Source organism: Geospiza fortis, unplaced genomic scaffold, assembly GCF_000277835.1.
Source record: "Geospiza fortis unplaced genomic scaffold, GeoFor_1.0 scaffold1683, whole genome shotgun sequence".
NCBI lineage: Eukaryota > Metazoa > Chordata > Aves > Passeriformes > Thraupidae > Geospiza > Geospiza fortis.
The window spans coordinates 80,650-99,342 of NW_005054665.1; the positions used below are offsets into that span (position 1 = coordinate 80,650).

Here is an 18,693-nt window from a genome sequence, read left to right on the forward strand (position 1 = left end):
GTAAGGCAGAGAAGATAAAAGGTAAAGCAGAACCAGGTCTTAGCCAAAAGCTTGGGTGTGTCTGGATGACTCTGCTTGAAAAAATGTGTCTCCCTTCCCCTCTGATAAGGTGCAGATAAGGGTAATTCCCTGTGCTGACCATTCCTTATTGGGAAAAAGCTGACCCTACCATAAATTAGGTTTATAGTACTGGCAGAAAAAGAGACTTACACTGAATGCTAACAGCACCTTCTTCAGCTTGCTGTACTGAAGGCTTTTCCAAGCATTTAAATACACATTTTCACTTTAAGGGAGCCCTTACCAAAACAAACATATGCAACCATTAAGGTGAAACAGAAACTGAAAGTCAAAAGATTGAAGTCTTAGCAAAAATGCTGTGTGAGGGACTGATTTAGTACTAGGGGCCTTTGCTGTATTTGGTGTTATAAATCAGATTAATCCATTTGACTGTGTGTCCCAAGCCTTTCTTCTCCTGACACTTCAGCTGTACTTCCAAATTGCCGCTAAGAATTGCAGTTCATTCTTTGGGAGATTCTTCCCTGTGAGCTCGTGCAAACCCAACCTGCCTCCAGTACCTGATCAATATTCTGACAGTGCAATGTATGGGGATTGCTGCTTTTACTTTTTACTTTACTCAAGATATTGCAGTGGGCATCCAGAAGCCTTCCAGATCCCAATTTTCATGAGCTGGATCATAAAATATTATGCAGCATCACAGATGAGCTTTTCATTTTGCAAAACCCAAAAATACACTGCATTGAGGTCCTGATATGGGAGTCCAGGGAATGCTGAAGGAATACCTGGAGGGACAGATGTTCATCTCTCCTTGCACCAGGACACAGATCTCAAAAAGAACATGCTGGTATTTATTCTCCTTTCAGCTCCTTGCTTTTCTGTTCAGTGAAGAAAAGCACATGCACTGGTGCTTTTTACGCTCTAATTATGGACTTTAATATTTAACAAAAAAATAACTGTTTCCCAGTTGTTTTCTCTCAGTCACCTCCTGACACCAATATTTCATCTGTTCCCAGCCCTTGGAGCAGTTACTGGCTGGGCAGGTTTGTCCCACCCAGGCCTGAACAGGACATTCAGGTCTCCAGAAGGAACTGGTGTGTCCCTGGCAGCAGGAGCATCCCTGGGCCTCTGAGGAAAGGCTGCACAGCATTGCAGTGCAAGATGGAGAGCTGTGGGAGGCAAAATCTGCACAGAGAGGAAAGAGCTCTGCTGTGGTGTGCTGGGACTGAAGTGTGGTACACATCCTGTGTGTATCCAGTGATATATTCCACACCTGAGTCACTGCAGAATTCCTCCTGATACGGCCTCCTCATTACCTGGTGATACAGGTGCCTTGGCTGGCCTCCCATTTGCTGTTTGCTCTTTTCCTCCCTGAATTTGCCCCGCAGTTTGACACCTCTGTACACAGGGAGTGCAGCTCATTGTGTAGCCTGAAACACCTGGAGCATTTTTCATGGATATAGAAAGGCCTGGCTGCTCCCAAGAGCTACAAGTGCTGCCAGGCCAGAGCTTTCCTTCCCTTCTGTTTCGTTCTCATTCCCTCCAAATTCTGTGGAACTCCTCAGAAGTGTTTTGGAGGAAGGAAGTAACAAAAGTTTTTGAAAATCCATCTTGGATAATAGAGGACCTGAAAATTTTAGAAATAACATTTTCATGCCTCTCAAAGTCCAGAAGACTAAGTGATTCTGTTTCTTCTCTTTGCTTCTCTCTTTCAGTAGCAATCAAAGGACTCAGTGTGTAATCAGACACTTGTTTCTGCTCACTCCCCAGGTACTCAGGGATGTCACTGCTTTTCTCTGCTACAGGTACAGCCATGGCTGCTTCAGGAGGATTCTCGTAGAAAACCAGACTCTCAGACACAGCACATTCTCTGTTAGCCCAAACAGAACCAAGAGTTAAGACAGAAAGAGTGAAAACTTCTTTTCTGAAAGGAGAAATTTTCTCAAGGGGAATGAGGGAAACAGAGGGGTGGGAACGTGAAGGTCCACACACATTGTTCACCATCTGGGCTCCTTACAAGCTCTCTTATCAGGCTGAATCACTCTGTTAAAACAAGGCTTTGTGTGACTCCGCTCTGACCGCGGGCTGGCCGCAGTGGGTGCGCTCCTAACCCCTTTGTTTCCACATAAGTAAACTCTAACCAGGTTTAGGAACGCTCCCCTCTGGAGGGAGACGCCTCCTCCACATCCCACCTTTTCCTTCAAGCTGCAGAGGTCGGGGAGGGGATCCCCCGCGTGTGGAGGTACTGGGGGAGGAAACAGCCCACTGCACAGCCACTGACCAATAAGGGGAACCGCCGTGTTGTCAGAAGGCTTAGGGCTGATAAATTCCATGGCTCTCAGATAACACATTCTGGAGACAACTCCCATTGTCACCGGCATAAAAGCGGTGCGGTGGGGGAGCTGGGCACTCCTCTGCTTCGGGATCACGAATCGCTGAGGTGCAGCTTAGGTCGGGTCCTTGCTCTTCCTCGCCATGGCCAGTTACAGCTTCAGGCAAACCAGCTCCTCCGTGGTGGGGGGACCCGGCGCCTCCTCCCTCCGCTTCGGGGGCAGCTTCAGGGCCCCCAGCATCCACGGGGGATCTGGTGGCAGAGGTGTGTCCGTGTCCTCTGCCAGGTTTGTCTCCTCTGGCCTGGGAAGCGGCCTGGGGGGTGGCTATGGTGGAGGCAGCTTCAGCAGCAGCTTTAGCTATGGGGGTGATGGGCTGCTGTCGGGAAATGAAAAGGCGACCATGCAAAGCCTGAACGATCGCCTGGCCTCCTACCTGGAGAAAGTGCGTGCGCTCGAGGAGGCAAACTCCGACCTCGAAACCAAAATCCGGAACTGGTACCAAAAACAAGGACCAAGCCCAGCTCGGGACTACAGTCCTTATTTCAAGACTATTGAGGACCTTCGAGACAAGGTAGGTGTTAATATTTCTCAAAAGTCATCTTCGATTTCCACTTACAAAGGAAGCATGAAAAGCTAAAAATATCCTTAGGGAACCCCTAGAAAGCATTACAGGTCATGGGAGGGAGAGGGAGATGAGATGTAAATGCAAGGAATGGGTGGGGGGTTAAAGTCAATGTCAATATGGAATTATCTACTTTTTTAAATGCTAGCCAAGAGGAGGTACAAACCAGTCAGTGGGGGATGCCCAAGTATTAAAGTCTGATAAGGTTGGCTTTTAACAAAGCATATGTTTATACACATGCTGGTCATGCACACATATATGACCAGTTAATGTATGTATGACCATATATATAAACTGATATATAATGAGAGCCAAGCTGTGACAGCAACCTGCCTGTCTCTGCAACCTCTCACCTGCCATAGAGCTTGAAAACCCTCAGAAGCCCAGACACACTGCTTTAACAATGAAAATTAAAACGGGTTTAGAGTAATTTCTTTTTCACATTTCCCATACTCAACCTTGGAATTAAGTGAACTGAAAGATCTGGCATAGGAAAAAAGGAAGCAGCAGACATGAAGTAATCAATCCCATATATAAATGCAGGATTTGCCCCAAGAGCCTATGGGTACCTGATAACAGATTGCTGAGGTGATACACACCCTGCATAACACAGGGAGTAGCTGATTAACTATGTAAATAAAAGAAAGAAAACTTGAGGTTTAGTTTTCTGAGTTCAGCCTGGAGTTCATGACCGCTCCCACGCAGGTGCTTCTCCTTGCTTCAACCCATCCACATTCACTCCTGATTTAAAATCTGAGCTCTGCTGATGGCAGAACTGGCAACGGAATTTCCTCCTTTTAGTATTCTCTTCCTTCCTTTGTTTTACTCTCCTTAGTTAGGGATGGGAAACCATACAGCTGGTCTGTGGATGACCTTTCAAGTTTTAGAAGTGGCAGGCATAGAAGACATGCTTTCCAGGTAAAACTGAACAGAGATTCCTTTAAATAAAATTTCCTTCAGAGTCTTTCATGATGCATTAAAATAATCAAAAAACACCATCCTGGTATTCTAGGAAATAAAAATGTGATTGAAGATGGTCTCTCAAAGTCCTCTCCCTCTCAGCCAGCATGTAGTTTTGTCTCACTGTGGAACTTTTACCTAAATTTGCTTTCACTTCATACACTGGACACGAGGATGTATCCAAAACAGAATCCTGGCAGAAGTATGTGATAAATCTGTGTGACGTGTTTGCTGTAGATCGTGGATCCTACCCTACACCTCTGTTTGCTGTAGCTACAGGTGAAATAGACTCTTCACTCTTATCTGCACAGCAGGGAAGCTGATAACAGTTGTTTCAGCCTCAGTAATGAGCTCTCATTGTTTGCAGATCCTTGATGCCACCATTGATAACGCCAGGATTGTGCTGCAGATTGACAATGCCAGGCTGGCTGCTGATGACTTCAAAACCAAGTGAGTAATTTCTGAGAAGGAAAAGATCTCATGAGTAGGCAAAAATCCTTGCTGAGCCAAAGGGCAGTGAAACAGGAATGGAATGCCCCTAAAATCCCTGTATGAATATTGGTTTGATCCTGTGCATGCAGTTCAACCTTCATGTCTTTGCTAAAAGCACCACTAAAAATTTTGCATAATGAGGAATATGTGGAAAAAGGTTTAATCTTGATGACATTTGCTACACCATAAATCCTACAAATGCAGATACATTCATACTGTGTTTCTTGTGGCTGGGTGATCAGTGAACCTGGATGGGTTTGTTTTGCTTTTTTAAGGTTTGAGACTGAGCAAGGTCTGCGCATGGGCGTGGAGGCCGACATCAACGGCCTGCGCCGGGTCCTGGATGAGCTCACCCTGTCCAGAGCCGACCTGGAGCTGCAGATTGAGGGATTAAAGGAGGAACTAGCCTACCTAAAGAAAAACCACGAGGAGGTAAACCCCAAGAAACACGTTTGAAAGTGGCACTAGAAGAGTGGAGTCCCTCAGGATTGTCTTGGGCTCTCCAAACAGTGAGGAAAAGATTCCTGTGTAGACTGAGATCCCTCCTGCCAGTATCTCAGGGGAGTCAGTCAGCCTTAGCCCTTGAAGAAAGGACAGAAGGTTCATAATGTTTTCAGTTTACAGCTGTACCCTCTTTTGTCTCCTCTGCCATTCCCCACAGGAACTGAGTGCCTTGAGAGGACAAGTAGCCGGTCAAGTCAGCGTTGAGCTGGACTCTGCTCCCGGCATTGACTTGTCCAAGATCCTGGCAGATATGAGGGACCAGTATGAACAGATGGCTGAGAAGAACAGGAAGGATGCTGAGGCCTGGTTCCACAGCAAGGTAAAACCCCTCCATATTGTATAAACACTAACCAGAAAAATCCATGAAAGAAACAACTATTAAAACACAGAGAAAAATGCTGTGACAGCCTTATTTCAGCCCCACATTTCTCACGTAGTGTTTTCCCTGTCTCAGACTGAAGAGCTGAACCGTGAGGTTGCCGTTAACACCGAACAACTGCAGAGCAGCAAGTCCGAGGTCACGGACCTGAGACGCACCCTGCAAGGGCTGGAGATCGAGCTGCAGTCCCAGCTCAGCATGGTATGTCAGAATTGGCACTGCCTGACAACCCCCCACTGAAAAAGGCCCATGTTTCCCTCCCTACACCAAGTCCTGCACTGGCAGCAACCTCTCCTGCCTGTGGTTTGCCCTGACAGAAAGCGGCGCTGGAGGGCACCTTGGCTGACACAGAAGCGCGTTATGGGGCACAGCTGGCACAGATCCAGGGGCTGGTTGGCAGCATCGAGGCACAGCTAGCTGAGCTCAGAGCTGACATGGAGCGCCAGAACACCGAGTACAAGATCCTCATGGATATCAAGACTCGGCTGGAGCAAGAGATCACTACGTACCGACAGCTCCTGGAAGGCCAGGAGTCCCAGTAAGAACCTTTTGCTCAGCTTCATAAACCTGACCATGTCATGGTGCTCATTTGCCACAGCACCTTGGTTAACACAGTACTCCTGGAGTTCTACAATGTTTAACAAACTACTTTTTCTGGAGCTAGAAATGTTACAGTTTTCACTTACATGAAGTGAGACCTCAAAGAGTTTCTAAACAGGAAGGGCAACTGACAAGCGGCACAGTAGATTAATTCCAACTAACAGTTGAAGTGATCAGCTGCATCACAGTCAGGAAAAGTGCAGTTAATAATGTTTTACAGAATACAAAAATTAATCCCAAATTCCCATAAACTCCCTATTACCAGGTGGAGAACTTTTACTCAATAGGAATCAGTGTGGGAGGAAATACTGGGAAGAGAAGTAAAGGCAGTCACTGAGTGACTCCCACATGGCAGCACAGCTCAATCTCATCTCACACAGCCTCAAGGAGGGAAAAAATGAGGCAGGGGTTGAAAGGTTTTGGTTTGCTCTGTTACTTCTTTTCCATAGCGTTTTTTCCCAATGCAGTTTAAAAATGTATTTCCTACCACAACTCCCTGTCCTTTGCTGAGAAGGAGTGCAGGGAGATGGGCATCTCTTCCCTGACTGCACACAGTGTACCTGATTGATAGATAATTTGCTTTCATCAATCCTCATCTCATGCAGCATTTGGTGTATTAACTCTCAATTCTTCTCTTTGTTCCACAGGATGTTTGGCTCCCTTTCGGGAATTGCCGGTAAGAATTCCTTCTCTTTCAGGAGAAGTTTTATTTTCTAAAACCACAAAACTGGTGGTTGTGTCTGTTCTAGAGGCTGGGGTCTGCATAATTTGTCACAGAAAAAAAAAAGAAAGATGTCACTGGTTAGAATGGAACAAATTTCAGCAATTAAAATATGTCAGATATCAGAAAAACATCTCAGACTCTGCTAAAGTAAAGCACAAAACACTTAATCATTCCCCCAGATGAAAGGACATGGGAATTGAAGCTTGGCCTGCTTGGGGGAATTGCAGGAACATGCCAGTAAAACCTGCCTTGAGCTGTTAGAGGTCAGCAGTGTCATAAAAGGAATGAGTCAAATACAGGTGATGGAGAGGAAAAGTTCTGAGAGAAGGGAATGAGAGATGAGGCCCCAGCCAAGCTCAGCACCCACCACAGAGTGGTCTGTGTGAGCTGGGCTTAAATTATTGCTGTTCTTTCTCTCCATGTTACTGCAGACAAAAGAGACAAGCACTGAAGGTCTTTCAAAGGTCATCTGCAAACTGAGAAAAAGCAGATAACACATGTGGATTGAGATGGAGAAATTACTCTGAACTGCTGGAAATGACTCTTGAAGCACAGAAGGTTCCTTGGCCACACAAAGTTTAGGCAGATTCATTCACTTAGCGATGATTAAGATGCAAATTGGGTCAGCTTTGCAATTATTTCTAGGTTTTGCATGTATTGAATTGCTGCATCTACTCAAATAAAGATGATATTCTTGCAATCTTTGCTTCTTTGGAGTTATTGTGATATTTCACTGGAGTTTGGCTTTACTCAGGCAGGAATTAGCCAGCCAGCCTCCCTGAGAGTGCTCACAGTGCGGGGAGCTTGGGCTCCATCCTGATTCTGCTGGCTCCTCTTGCTGGCAGAGAGGCAGTGGCACCCCCGGCCCCTTGGAGGGGGACACAAGAGTGACCTGGGTTTCTCACTACGATGCTCTGCACTCTGCAGAGCAGGAGCAGTGGGATGGGAAGTGGGTCAGCAGGAGCTGGGAGATGTTTCATAGGGTAAAATACAAAGTAAAATATTGGCTCATAGATAATTCCTGCAGGAGCACACAGGGGTAAGCAGTTGGGAGAATTCTTCACTTCCATTCTCTGTTCACACAGGGCTTACAAAGCATTAGCACCAATTTCAGCCCACTTACCTCCCATGCCATTGCAAGGATATTATCCTAGCTGAAATTCCAAGTGGAATCACTTTTAGTTCCAACACCCAGAAATCACTGATTTTATTTGCTACCAAACTGACAGCCAAGGAAACTTCAGGGATTGTCCTAAAAGCAAACCATGGCTCCAGCCCAACCAGCCCCTTCCCAGCTCCTGCTGTTACCAGAGGCACAGTTTGCTCCACAGCTGGGGAGGATTGAAAACAGAGATATGCCCAGACTGAAAGTATCCCAACACTGCTCTCCCCAGAATGGATCAGTTTGCAGTCTGTGATTCAGGGAGACATCATAAAATCTTTCAGCACTTCTCTCCTTGGTCCTGGGGAAAGTCCATGATTCCTTGTTCACAGCAGATTAATGGCTCAGAGCACCCAAGCTCTGGACCTCCTCTCTCAAGGTGGGGCAATCCTCTTCAATCCAAAGGTGCTGGTGCTTGGGTTTGGTTGAGCAGTGACTCAGGTGACCTGTCAACATCAGCTGTCACTACTGACACTGACAATTCCAGTTTAGCCTCTGGAATGAAGCATGGTGGCATGAAGCAGTGGCTTTACTTTGACAGGGGAAAACGGTGACAGGAGAGAAGAACAGTCAAAAAGACATAGAGAAAGGGACAAAATGGGGAGAACAGGGGGAAAGATGGGCAGAATCAAAGGGAGGCACATGAGGTGCAGAGGATCCTTCAGGAGCTCACCCATTTTTGTGGGGTTCGCTTCTGGAAGAGCCAGGAGAAGACGATCTCATGCATTCCGTACAAGCAGTTGCTGAGTGCAGACACATTAACACATGCTTTGTACCAAACTTATTCCCTGCAACACTGAGACCTGGAAACCTCCCTGCATGAAAGAACAAACAGCTCTAGGTTTGTTTTTTAATCTTAACAAATTCCATTCGTTCCCTGACAGCAATTTCTTGTGACCAAACCAGTTAGGGTGGGAGCTCACTGTTGCAGATTTCTGGTATTGTCCAGCTGCAAATGTGCAAGTCTGAAAAAAATTCTCATGCTCCAAGAATGCAAGCTATAAAAATCCTGAATTCTTGTTTTTATAGCTTAGTTCTAATTTTATTTATAATTTTATTAATTTTTTCCTCTAAGGCAGTGAAGGATTTCTGGTAAAATGTTAGATATAAATCACTCAGGCACTATAATTTTAGCATCTGGTTAAGGGAAAAAAGTGTTTTCTAAAGGCATGTCATGTCTCCTCTGAGTGATGGTTTTATCACTCATAGAGTGATCACTGAGATGACAAACAAGCTGCTGCTTGACTGGAACTTGCTGACCTGAGAGGAGGGGCTGGAGTGTGTCAGCCCCGTTAATCCCACAGCAGAGGTAACAAAAGAGTTTGTGCAGCACAGACATGTCAGGGAATGTCTTCCAGGAAATCCCTGTGGAAGATGACAAACCAAAGAGTTCAGGTACCACAGGTACAATTCTGAGACTGTGCAAAGGATGAGTCTGTGTGTCAAAACATTGGATAAGGAATCTCTGAGCAAAGGTAGTGAGACCAGAATAAAGGCATAAGCTTGAAAGACCCTTTCTTCTTTTGATATTTTTTTTTTATTTCAGCAAGTGATTGGCTTCTATTTCCCTGTACAGCCTGTAAGGAGAAAATGCTGTAGAAATTGTTGTCTAAATTATGTTATGGGGCATGATCTGTATTGGCTGCTTGATTTATTTTGTTTCCCAATGGTAAATATTCAACAGAAAGGAACAGCTTTTATCTGCTACCTGGTTTTTGTAAGTGTTCATCTGATACGGATCCAGCGTGACGCCTGGGGCATGTTAGAAAGCAGCAAAGTGTGTTTCACCATTGACCTTCCAAAGGAGTTATCACACCTGAGTGAAAGAAGACTCAATGAAAACTCCCCAAAGTTTCCTACTAAATTTGGTGGTGTTCTGTTGCTTGGGTTTTTTTAATGGAATATGATTTGCTTATTGTGGGCTCTCTCGGTTGAACAGCCCCTGGCAGTGCACACATTTCGGGCCATTGATCACATGAATCTTTAAGACAATTTTTTATCTTCAGGAGGGCTTGTCTAAACTTGTTTCATGAGCCACCAACCCTTGGAGACACAGGGATCTGGCAAGGTACACAAACCATTAATCTGCCCAGCAGCAAAACTGAAGGGCTATGGCAAAGGGCCAGGTTCAGTTTGAAACATGTTTCCAAAGCAGTGAACACCCACCCGTGTGCTCTGCTCAGCCTGGAGCGAGTGGCTGTGCCCAGAGCCAGCCTGTGGGGGCACATCACAGCTGGACTCTGCCATTTCTTCCCTCCTAAGTGCTCATCTCCGAGTGAAAACGCTGTGTATTCCCCGTGCCTGCATTAACATCTCAGCTGGAAATATCAGAAACCCCCTTGGTTTAGTCCAGCAACTCCTGTGAACCTTGGCTTATCCGAAATCCCCATCCTGAGTTCTAAGCTCAGTTTTTGTACTGCCAAAAACTGTGCTAAAAACAATGCTCTTCTTATGAAGTTTTTAGCAAGGGTATAAGTTTTCTTCTTTAAGCTTAATTTGAGGTCCCTGTGTTGTGCAGAGAATGGGGTGCTCTGCAAACTCCACACTTCCCACAGCCTGCCCCCAGCAGGGCACAGGGGCAGCTCACACACTGCCCAAATCTGCCTTCCCTGCAGGGCAAGCAGGGCTGCAGGACTGAATTCCTGAATTTCACTGGCAATTTATTAGCTCAGTAATGTATTTCTGTTTCAGATTCCTGCTTTAAATGAAGGCTTAAGGTGCCTCCTCTGAGTGTTCCTCAAGCCTTATTTTCAAGCACTACTCCATTTCCTCGTGCCACACTGGCATTAAACACATGTATTGCTATCAGAACTGTGTTATCTTAAACCCATTCTCTTTACATTTTCCAAAGTAACAAAATCTTAGTCCTCCCACATTTACTCTTTTAATCGAGTTGTTTCAATCTGTGTTACCTTTCTGGACTATTTCACAATGATTAATAAATTTACTGTTTCCACTCTCCCTTGCACACTGATGGATGCTGATTGTTCCTCACACAGTGCCAGGAATCGATGCTTTTTGTAACAAAAATTCAGATTCCAAAATCTAAATATTACTTCCAACAAATAAATCAAGAATAAAAACATTTCTAATTCAATTCCAAAATTTTAAAGGGAAAAAAATGCAGATAGAAAGGAAGGAATAATGGTGAGATGAAGAGATGATTGTACATTTTTTTAACAAAAGGAGAATTTTACTTAAGCCTCATTTTTAGAAAAAGTGATTTTCTGAAGGTAGCCATGGAGAGCATTGTAAATAGGCAAGTGGGTGGGGCTGAACTCACTTTGTTTTTCCATTCTTAAATGTCAGAGAAGTAAACTCCAAGTTTCAGAACTATAGCCTGAAGAAAAAATATCATCTGATTCATACCTTTTGTTTAATTAAAAAAAGAAACCCCAAGCCCAAGCCCCTGCGATGTGCTGCCAGCGCTGCTTGTCAGGAATGTCATCACAGTTGGCCTCACCTCTAGGGAGGAGGAATTTTGGAGGGAGGGCTGCAGTGGGGTTTGTCTCCCAACACCCAATCATGAGGATATAAAAGAGGCACCAGGGCAGTGAAGGCACAAGCTGTCTTCTCTTGCAAGGCTGCATAACTGACCTTTGCTCCTTCTCTTGCTTCAGCCATGGCCACTTCCTACATGAGCTCTTCCTCCACCTACGGGGGTGGCTTTGGGGGCGCTGGGGGCAGCAGCTGCCGCCTGTCCTCGGTGCGCGGTGGAGGCGTCTGCCGGGCCCCGAGCATCCATGGTGGCTCCGGCGGCCGCGGTGTCTCCATCTCCTCAGCCAGGTACGTCTCCTCTTCAGGAGGAGGCTACGGCTTTGGGGGGGGCTATGGAGGAAGCTTTGGAGGGGGGGCAGTCTGTGGCTTTGGAGGGGGCTCCGGCTTTGGAGGGGGCGCTGGCTTTGGTGGAGGATTTGACTTTGGTGGTGGCTTTGGTGGCGGCGATGGCCTCCTGTCTGGCAATGAGAAGATAACCATGCAGAACCTGAATGACCGGCTGGCTTCGTACCTGGACAAAGTACGAGCCCTGGAAGAGGCCAATTCTGATTTAGAAGTGAAAATCCGAGACTGGTACCAGAAACAGGCTCCCACCAGCCCCGCCCGTGACTACAGCAACTATTACAGGATAATTGAAGATCTCCGAGACAAGGTATGACATTCATATGTAGATGAGTTATCAGAAGGTAAGAGAATTATGGAACTGCATGTTCCATGTCTTTAAAATAATTACAAAAGAAGTAGATACATTGAGGTCCTGAGCATTCTAGCAGAATAGAGTAGCCTCGTCTCAATTTAAACACCAAATATCTTATCCTGACAATGTGATGTTTGTTGAAATTAAAATGATTGCAGTAAAAGTTAGCAAAATGTGTTTAGAATGATCGATAGATTTTCTCAGGAATCAAACAGTAAAGAATGTGACAGGTAGGCCTCAAAGGCTGGAAAGATAATTCACCTGGCTACAGATAAGATCAGATGTTGTACAAACACATTTCCCTGTTATGGTTCTAATCTGTTGCACAGAGTATCACAGCCCTCTGGTTTGCTCATGGAATGTGGACCAGATATTTTACCATTATTCACAGGAACTTTTCTCCATGTTTCTTAATTGCAGATCCTTGCTGCTACCATTGACAATTCCCGGGTCATTTTGGAGATTGACAATGCCAGGCTGGCTGCTGATGACTTCAGACTGAAGTAAGTTCACCTGGAGCTCATTTGTCCTCATTCTACTTGTCTTCACACTCTCAAAGCAGTTTTTCTTTAGTAACTTCAGATACAAAACATCCTGGCAAGCAGAATTCATTGATAAAGGACCAATTCAGAGTATAAGCCTGACAGAACACAGCATTCAGATCACTGAGCTGTTTGCATGATCACTTACAGCCCATGTCTTCATTTTCTTGTGATACTCAAATATTTTCAGTAGCCTGAATCATAGGGGAAAGAAGGCAGGAATAGGTGGGATTTTCACTTAGAAGGAACTGAGTGGCAGGAAGAGATTGCTATGGGGCTTCAGCATTTCTCTGCTGGAGTCTGAAATTTAGAGTAAGGTGGGGTTTTTCCAGCTCCCAGGCTCAGCAGTACATCAGATGATAAAGGTCCATGTACAGCTGCCTTCCCTGCAGCAATGCACCTGCAGCTTTCTATTTTCTCTCCTGTATCCCAGGCAGCCCTGCCCCACCTGTGCTTTCCTACGCAAATCTGGGAGGACACTGCAAAACTTCTGTCCTGTGTGACAATGTTTCTAGTGATGTTGATAATCAGTATTAAGTTCTGCAAGGTGAAATGTCATGTCCTCCTCAGGAACAAAATCATACGGCATTGTCTGTGCTTCCTTATGCCATAGCTGCACATTGGGGAAAAAAGGTCTTTATTGCTTTTACACTTCTAAATCTGTATGTTTTCATCTACAGTCCACTGTTCCTCCTGTATGTGATCATTTTATAGCTCTACTGAATACAAACTCGGAGATGTTCCAGTGCTTGTTTCTTTTCTGAACTGCAGGTATGAGAACGAGCTGTTCCTGCGCCAGAGCGTGGAGTCCGACATCAACGGCCTGCGCCGGGTCCTGGACGAGCTGACCCTGTCCAGAGCTGACCTGGAGATGCAGATTGAGAACCTGAAGGAGGAGCTGGCTTATCTGAAGAAGAACCATGAAGAGGTGAGAGTCCTGGCAGTGCAGGGAGATCACTCCCCTTTGGAATTTATCTCTTGTCAATGAAACATACATGTAAATTACATGTAGGTACATGTGTCCTGTGTGAGTACACAGAGATGGAGCTGTTGCAATGAGAAAGCAAATGTGATAAATGTTTTTTGTGTGTTCCATCTGTGATACTTGATAGCACAGGTACTGTGTACCACAGCAGGGATTGCTGGGGGCAGGAGCAGTGTGAGAGGAGAGAGCCTGATCTTTTTGTGTCCTCTGTCTGCTGCCCATGCAGGAAATGAAAGAGTACTCGAACCAGCTGAGTGGAACAGTCAATGTGGAAATGGATGCAGCTCCTGGCATTGACCTGACCAGAGCTCTTGCTGAGATGAGGGAGCAGTATGAAGCTCTGGCTGAGAAGAACCGTAAGGATGCTGAGGCCTGGTTCTTCACTCAGGTACGGTCACACCCATAAACAGCACAGCAGTGCACTCCCTCAGCACTACCGCCCTGGCAGGTCCCTACCACCCTTTCTCAAAATGATTGATTTTTTAATACACTTGTATGTGATTTTACATTATTTTTCCTTTCAGACTGAGGAGCTGAACCGTGAAGTTGCCACCCACACCCAGCAGATACAGACCAGCAAGTCAGAGATCACGGAACTGCGCCGCAACCTGCAGAGCCTGGAGATCGAGCTCCAGTCTCAGCTCAGCATGGTACGGAGCTGCCCCGACACCACGAGGCACTGCCTCACACTGTCCCCTTCCTCCCTCTCCTCGACTCCCCCTCCATGGGACAAACTTCCTTCTAACCTGTTCTGCCATTTCTGCACTTTAGAAAGCCGGACTGGAGGCCAACCTGCGGGACACGGAAGGCCGATACTGCGCGCAGCTGGCTCAGATCCAGGCTCTCATCACCAGCGTGGAGGAGCAGCTGAGCGAGCTGCGCTGCGACATGGAGCGCCAGAACCAGGAGTACAAAATGCTCATGGACATCAAGAGTCGCCTGGAGCAGGAGATCGCCACGTACCGCCATCTGCTGGAGGGCCAGGACGCACAGTATGTCACTCTGTCCCGGTCCTGATGAGCAGATAAGGGTAACGACACACTCTGTGCAGCCGGGGCTGGGGCGGCCAGGCTGACTCTGGAGTGCTCGGCCACGCTCCCTGCACACGCAGCCTTTGGAGCACTGGCAAAGTCCCTGGTACTGCCATAGCTTAAGCTCAATCTGCACATCGGCTGTGTGGAGGATTTGAAAATAAAAATGCCACCATTTTGACCATAATGAATTACAAAAGGCACCGGGCCCCATATATATGTCTCAATCCTCTGGTTGCACTGGAATTAGAGCCTTTAGGCTGAGACAACCTATAAAAACCTGTTCCCAGTATTAGCTCTTGGTTGTCTCAATTTGTGCACAGAGGTGAAAATAAATACTCATCCTCACACACCAGTATCCCCAGCAAGAAAAGAGCCTGGAACAGACTCCAGCTTACTTCAGTAAAATCTGCATTTTCATGTTCATTTCTCATATCTGATTTATACATGGAATTACTTTTCATTTCTGAGGAGGAATCAGCTCCTTACATAGTTTCTAGAAGAGGCATTTTGAGGAGAGGAGCAGTATAAGGAGACACCTCAGGACAAGGAACTGGTCTGACCACTGTTCCCATTCCCTTTCAAGTACATAGGGGTGGATTTCAAAGCTGAAAGCACCTTAACACCACCTCTAGTAACAGCACACCTCAGAACCAGCCATTGAGAGCAGCTCTGTGAAATCCTGGCTATCCACACAAATTCCTAAATGGTTCAATGGTTTCAGGGGACAAGGTCAGGAATGGTCATTAATCCAATCCTTCTTTTCTACAGGTTGTCAGGACTGAACCCCAAGGATGGTAAGAAACACTTTTATTTAAGGAGGGGCTGAAATGAACATGCAAAATAGGAATAAATAAACCTTTTAGCTTTGGATTTCTTCTTATTACCACAGATTCCATTCTCCCTACAATAAGCATGTTCTGTATCATGTAGAGACAAAAATATAATACTTTATTTTATGTGCATTTTTGAAACCAGTAGATTTCCAAAATGATTGCATTAACTGCTCATGGGATTCTAAATCTCCCAAAGATTCATTCCTCTGCTGATTCATGTAACATTCAAGATGCTTCCAAATCCATATCTGATGTGCACTCCTAAGGTTTTCTGGATGAGGACCAGGAGGGAAAGTAAATAAGATGTAAAGGCAATTCTGCCTTTGATATGTGAAAGATCTTGTGAGGAAACAAACACAGGCTCATGGTTCAGCTCCTCAGGGTGTTGGCAGTGCCTTAGTGGTGTTTTTGTTCCCTATTTAATTTTTTTATTCCCCCTACAACAGGATTTGGGAGCAGTGCAGGACGTCGCTCTGGCATAGATGATGATGGAAAATCCATTTCTACCCGTGACAGGAGATACCAGTAAAGAAATACCAAACCTCCACGTGGACCCAGTGCAGCCTCACACTGGCTAATGCTGAGATAAAGAACCTTTCACTTCCCCAAAGCACAAGAATGTATCCAAGAATGTCTTTCCTTAGATCTGCTCTGCCTTTGTACACCAGCATTGGCTCACTGGGTCAGAGATGCCAAAGCGTGTTTTCTGCTGGTGCCCTATTGTGTCCTAACAATAAAGTTTCTGTTCTGCTTCTGCAAATGAATCCAGTCTAATGGTGTTTTTTGAAGCCATTGTGCCACACACAGCCCACAGACCCTCCCAGCATGGGCTGCTGGAAGCCAGCCAGGGGATACTCGGGGAATAACAACAGCAATAACAATAATAACCTTAAAAATAATAATAAAGATGGTGATGAATGGACAGATAAAGTGTCATTAAATGCTGCCAGCCATCTGGAGCTGGTATCAGTTAAAAACAGAGAAGATAGCTTAAAAAATCCTTAAGATCTTTGTTCTCAATCCCAAGGGCACAACAGGGCTACAATTTATGCACAAATAAAATGCATCTCTGAAAAAAACTGGATATATTTGTGTTCCTACACTGCCTGCAGCACCAAGGCAAATTCCCTCGGCTCCTAAGGAAGCAGCAGGCACAGTCCACATGAAACAAATTGCTCAGAGTTTGCTGCAGCTGTTTTGGTTTTCATCCATCAGGAGGAACATCCTCCACCCATGTCACTGCTGTGCCTGTGGTTTTAGCCACACCACCTTCTCCCAGCTACAAATCCCCCACCAGTGGAACTGAAGAGATGCTGATAAAACTTTAAGAGCCTGGTGAATCCCAGAAGCACACAAAGCAGTTACCTAAGTGCTGTACTTTGCTCACATAAACATGTTTGAAAAAGGCATCCTTAGCCCCATCACTGGACATTCAATCCACATTATAGTACCTGCAAAAAATGATGTAATTTCTAGAATTACATATTTTATTTTCCTTCCCAGCTCCTTAGAGACACTATTTTTATGTCTTCTATTTTCTGACATTTAAGAAAAAGAAATATACACTGCTGGCATCACCAGTTTGGCCATGAGATCATGGGTGCTGCTGGTAAGAAATGCACATCCTGCTGGCATTCCCACTGGAAGGAGTTCAGAACAGGTTCTGGCAAATTGCAGCAAAGTGACATCACAATCCACTAGAGAGGAAAACTGAATTGTGTAAATGATATTTTTCCTGATCCAAAACCTAGGAGACTATTGCTTGTATCACTCACACAGCAAGAGAGGGAATTCCTACAGCCTCAGGCAGCTCTCCATCCATTTGTATTCCAGATGGAGGAGTAGAATCAATCAGTGATTATTGCAGGACACTGACCTGTACAATGTACAGGTCAATGTCAAAATATTCTGCCTGTATTTAATCTGCAGCCTCGAAATTCAGCTCAGTTTGCTTCCCGTGTTCCAATTCAGTAAAACACCCACAATTCCCAGATGAAGCAAGCCAGGATGCAGAGCAGCACAATCTCCCAGGGAGCAGAGCAGGCCCCATCCAAGGGTGCCACCTGCTGACAACAGTTTATTTCCTTACTCCGGGTGTCACTTCCATTCTCTGTTCTGGATTAAGGAGGTGACTAAACACAAATTCAGCACTGCAACCAGACAAAGAGTCATGTCAGATTTTGAAGTTAAGTTGTTTGGTCTTTTTCATCGATCCTCAGCATGTGTAGATCAAAATTTTGGCACCTTTTCCAGTTTGGAAAGGCTGAGCCTCAGGGGAAGCACTTCCCATGTCCCAGATCACCTGTACTTAGGATTAATTGCAAGAGAAAATACAAATCTGGTTTTCATGATGTGCTAATTCCATTATATTCTCAGGACTGAAGCTCTGTAGTCTCCCACATTGCCAGCCTCAGTGCCAGGCAGTGTGGGAATGCCATGGAGTAATTTCAGGTGAAACAGAGGATTCATTTTATTTCACATTCTATTCTGCACATCCCTGTGTAATTCCGTCTCGGTGTGATAGGTCACAGACACCAGCTTGCTAAACTGAAAATTCAATCTGAAATTGATTTCTGGTGAGATCTGCAGGATGTCATCAGTGCTATTAAAATTTGAGGTTTCTTTCAAGTTAGGGCCTCAGTTTTTGTCTGATGCTCCAAGCTCATCCCCCTCCCCAGCAGCAGGGCTGACCCCAGACTGCAGCTATGGACAGTAGCAGTAACCAGAATATCTGGGGAGAGCCAAACCTTGTGCTCACTAGAAAACCTCATCTTCAGTGAATTCTTTCCCCAAATAGTTAGAAATGACAGGATTTCTACAGAAGGAAGTGTCTGACGAAGGAATAGGAGCGTGTGCTCAATGTACAGGGAGCTGGAGAAAAGGAAAGGAGCAGGTGCCGAGCAGAGCCAAGCCCGAGCCACAAGGAGGAGCCCGAATCCTGCTCCGACAGGAATGAGGCCGGGAGGTACCAGGGAAGCTGGAGTGCAATAATTCCTTATTGCTGCAGCCTTCCAAGTGAAACAAACAGGGAAAAACACATCCCCTCCTGTTTCTCCCAGGACAGTTTAACTCTGCTCCATGCGGTCTCCCTGACCTCAGCAGTCAGGATGAGCAGCAGGGCCAGGGCAGACCCTGGGGAAGGGGTTTAGCCTTCACCTAGATAAGGAAATAGCTGCAGCATTTCTGTGAGAGCCTGTGCCCACACAGCTTCATGCCTCTTCCCAAATCTTCCTCCTCCATCTCATCCCTCAGTCATGGACTAGAACAAGACAAGGCAAACCCACTACACCCAGCAGTTGCCACAAGACCACTC

General features: G+C 45.7%; 2 protein-coding genes across 2 annotated transcripts; both read left to right on the plus strand.

Annotated features, from left to right (window-relative positions):
- The first annotated feature begins 2,369 nt into the window (after positions 1–2,369).
- LOC102037967 (keratin, type I cytoskeletal 19) lies at positions 2,370–7,329 on the plus strand. The gene is made up of 8 exons (XM_005430658.1): positions 2,370–2,919; positions 4,298–4,380; positions 4,698–4,854; positions 5,084–5,245; positions 5,381–5,506; positions 5,623–5,843; positions 6,553–6,581; positions 7,061–7,329. The coding sequence occupies exons 1-8, from the start codon at positions 2,491–2,493 to the stop codon at positions 7,078–7,080; spliced, it is 1,227 nt and encodes a 408-aa protein (XP_005430715.1). The 5' UTR covers positions 2,370–2,490; the 3' UTR covers positions 7,081–7,329.
- Positions 7,330–11,354: 4,025 nt separating this feature from the next.
- LOC102038136 (keratin, type I cytoskeletal 15) lies at positions 11,355–16,144 on the plus strand. Its single transcript, XM_005430659.2, has 8 exons — positions 11,355–11,941; positions 12,407–12,489; positions 13,300–13,456; positions 13,740–13,901; positions 14,038–14,163; positions 14,285–14,505; positions 15,316–15,341; positions 15,827–16,144. The coding sequence occupies exons 1-8, from the start codon at positions 11,414–11,416 to the stop codon at positions 15,907–15,909; spliced, it is 1,386 nt and encodes a 461-aa protein (XP_005430716.1). The 5' UTR covers positions 11,355–11,413; the 3' UTR covers positions 15,910–16,144.
- The last annotated feature ends 2,549 nt before the right edge of the window (positions 16,145–18,693 follow it).

Coding starts and splice junctions, on each gene's coding strand:
- LOC102038136 (XM_005430659.2), top strand. CDS start 11,414: ATGGCCACTTCCTACATGAGCTCTTCCTCCACCTACGGGGGTGGCTTT. Junction 11,942..12,406: donor TTGAAGATCTCCGAGACAAG/GTATGACATTCA, acceptor TCTTAATTGCAG/ATCCTTGCTGCTACCATTGA. Junction 13,457..13,739: donor TGAAGAAGAACCATGAAGAG/GTGAGAGTCCTG, acceptor CTGCCCATGCAG/GAAATGAAAGAGTACTCGAA.
- LOC102037967 (XM_005430658.1), top strand. CDS start 2,491: ATGGCCAGTTACAGCTTCAGGCAAACCAGCTCCTCCGTGGTGGGGGGA. Junction 4,855..5,083: donor TAAAGAAAAACCACGAGGAG/GTAAACCCCAAG, acceptor CATTCCCCACAG/GAACTGAGTGCCTTGAGAGG. Junction 6,582..7,060: donor CTCCCTTTCGGGAATTGCCG/GTAAGAATTCCT, acceptor ATGTTACTGCAG/ACAAAAGAGACAAGCACTGA.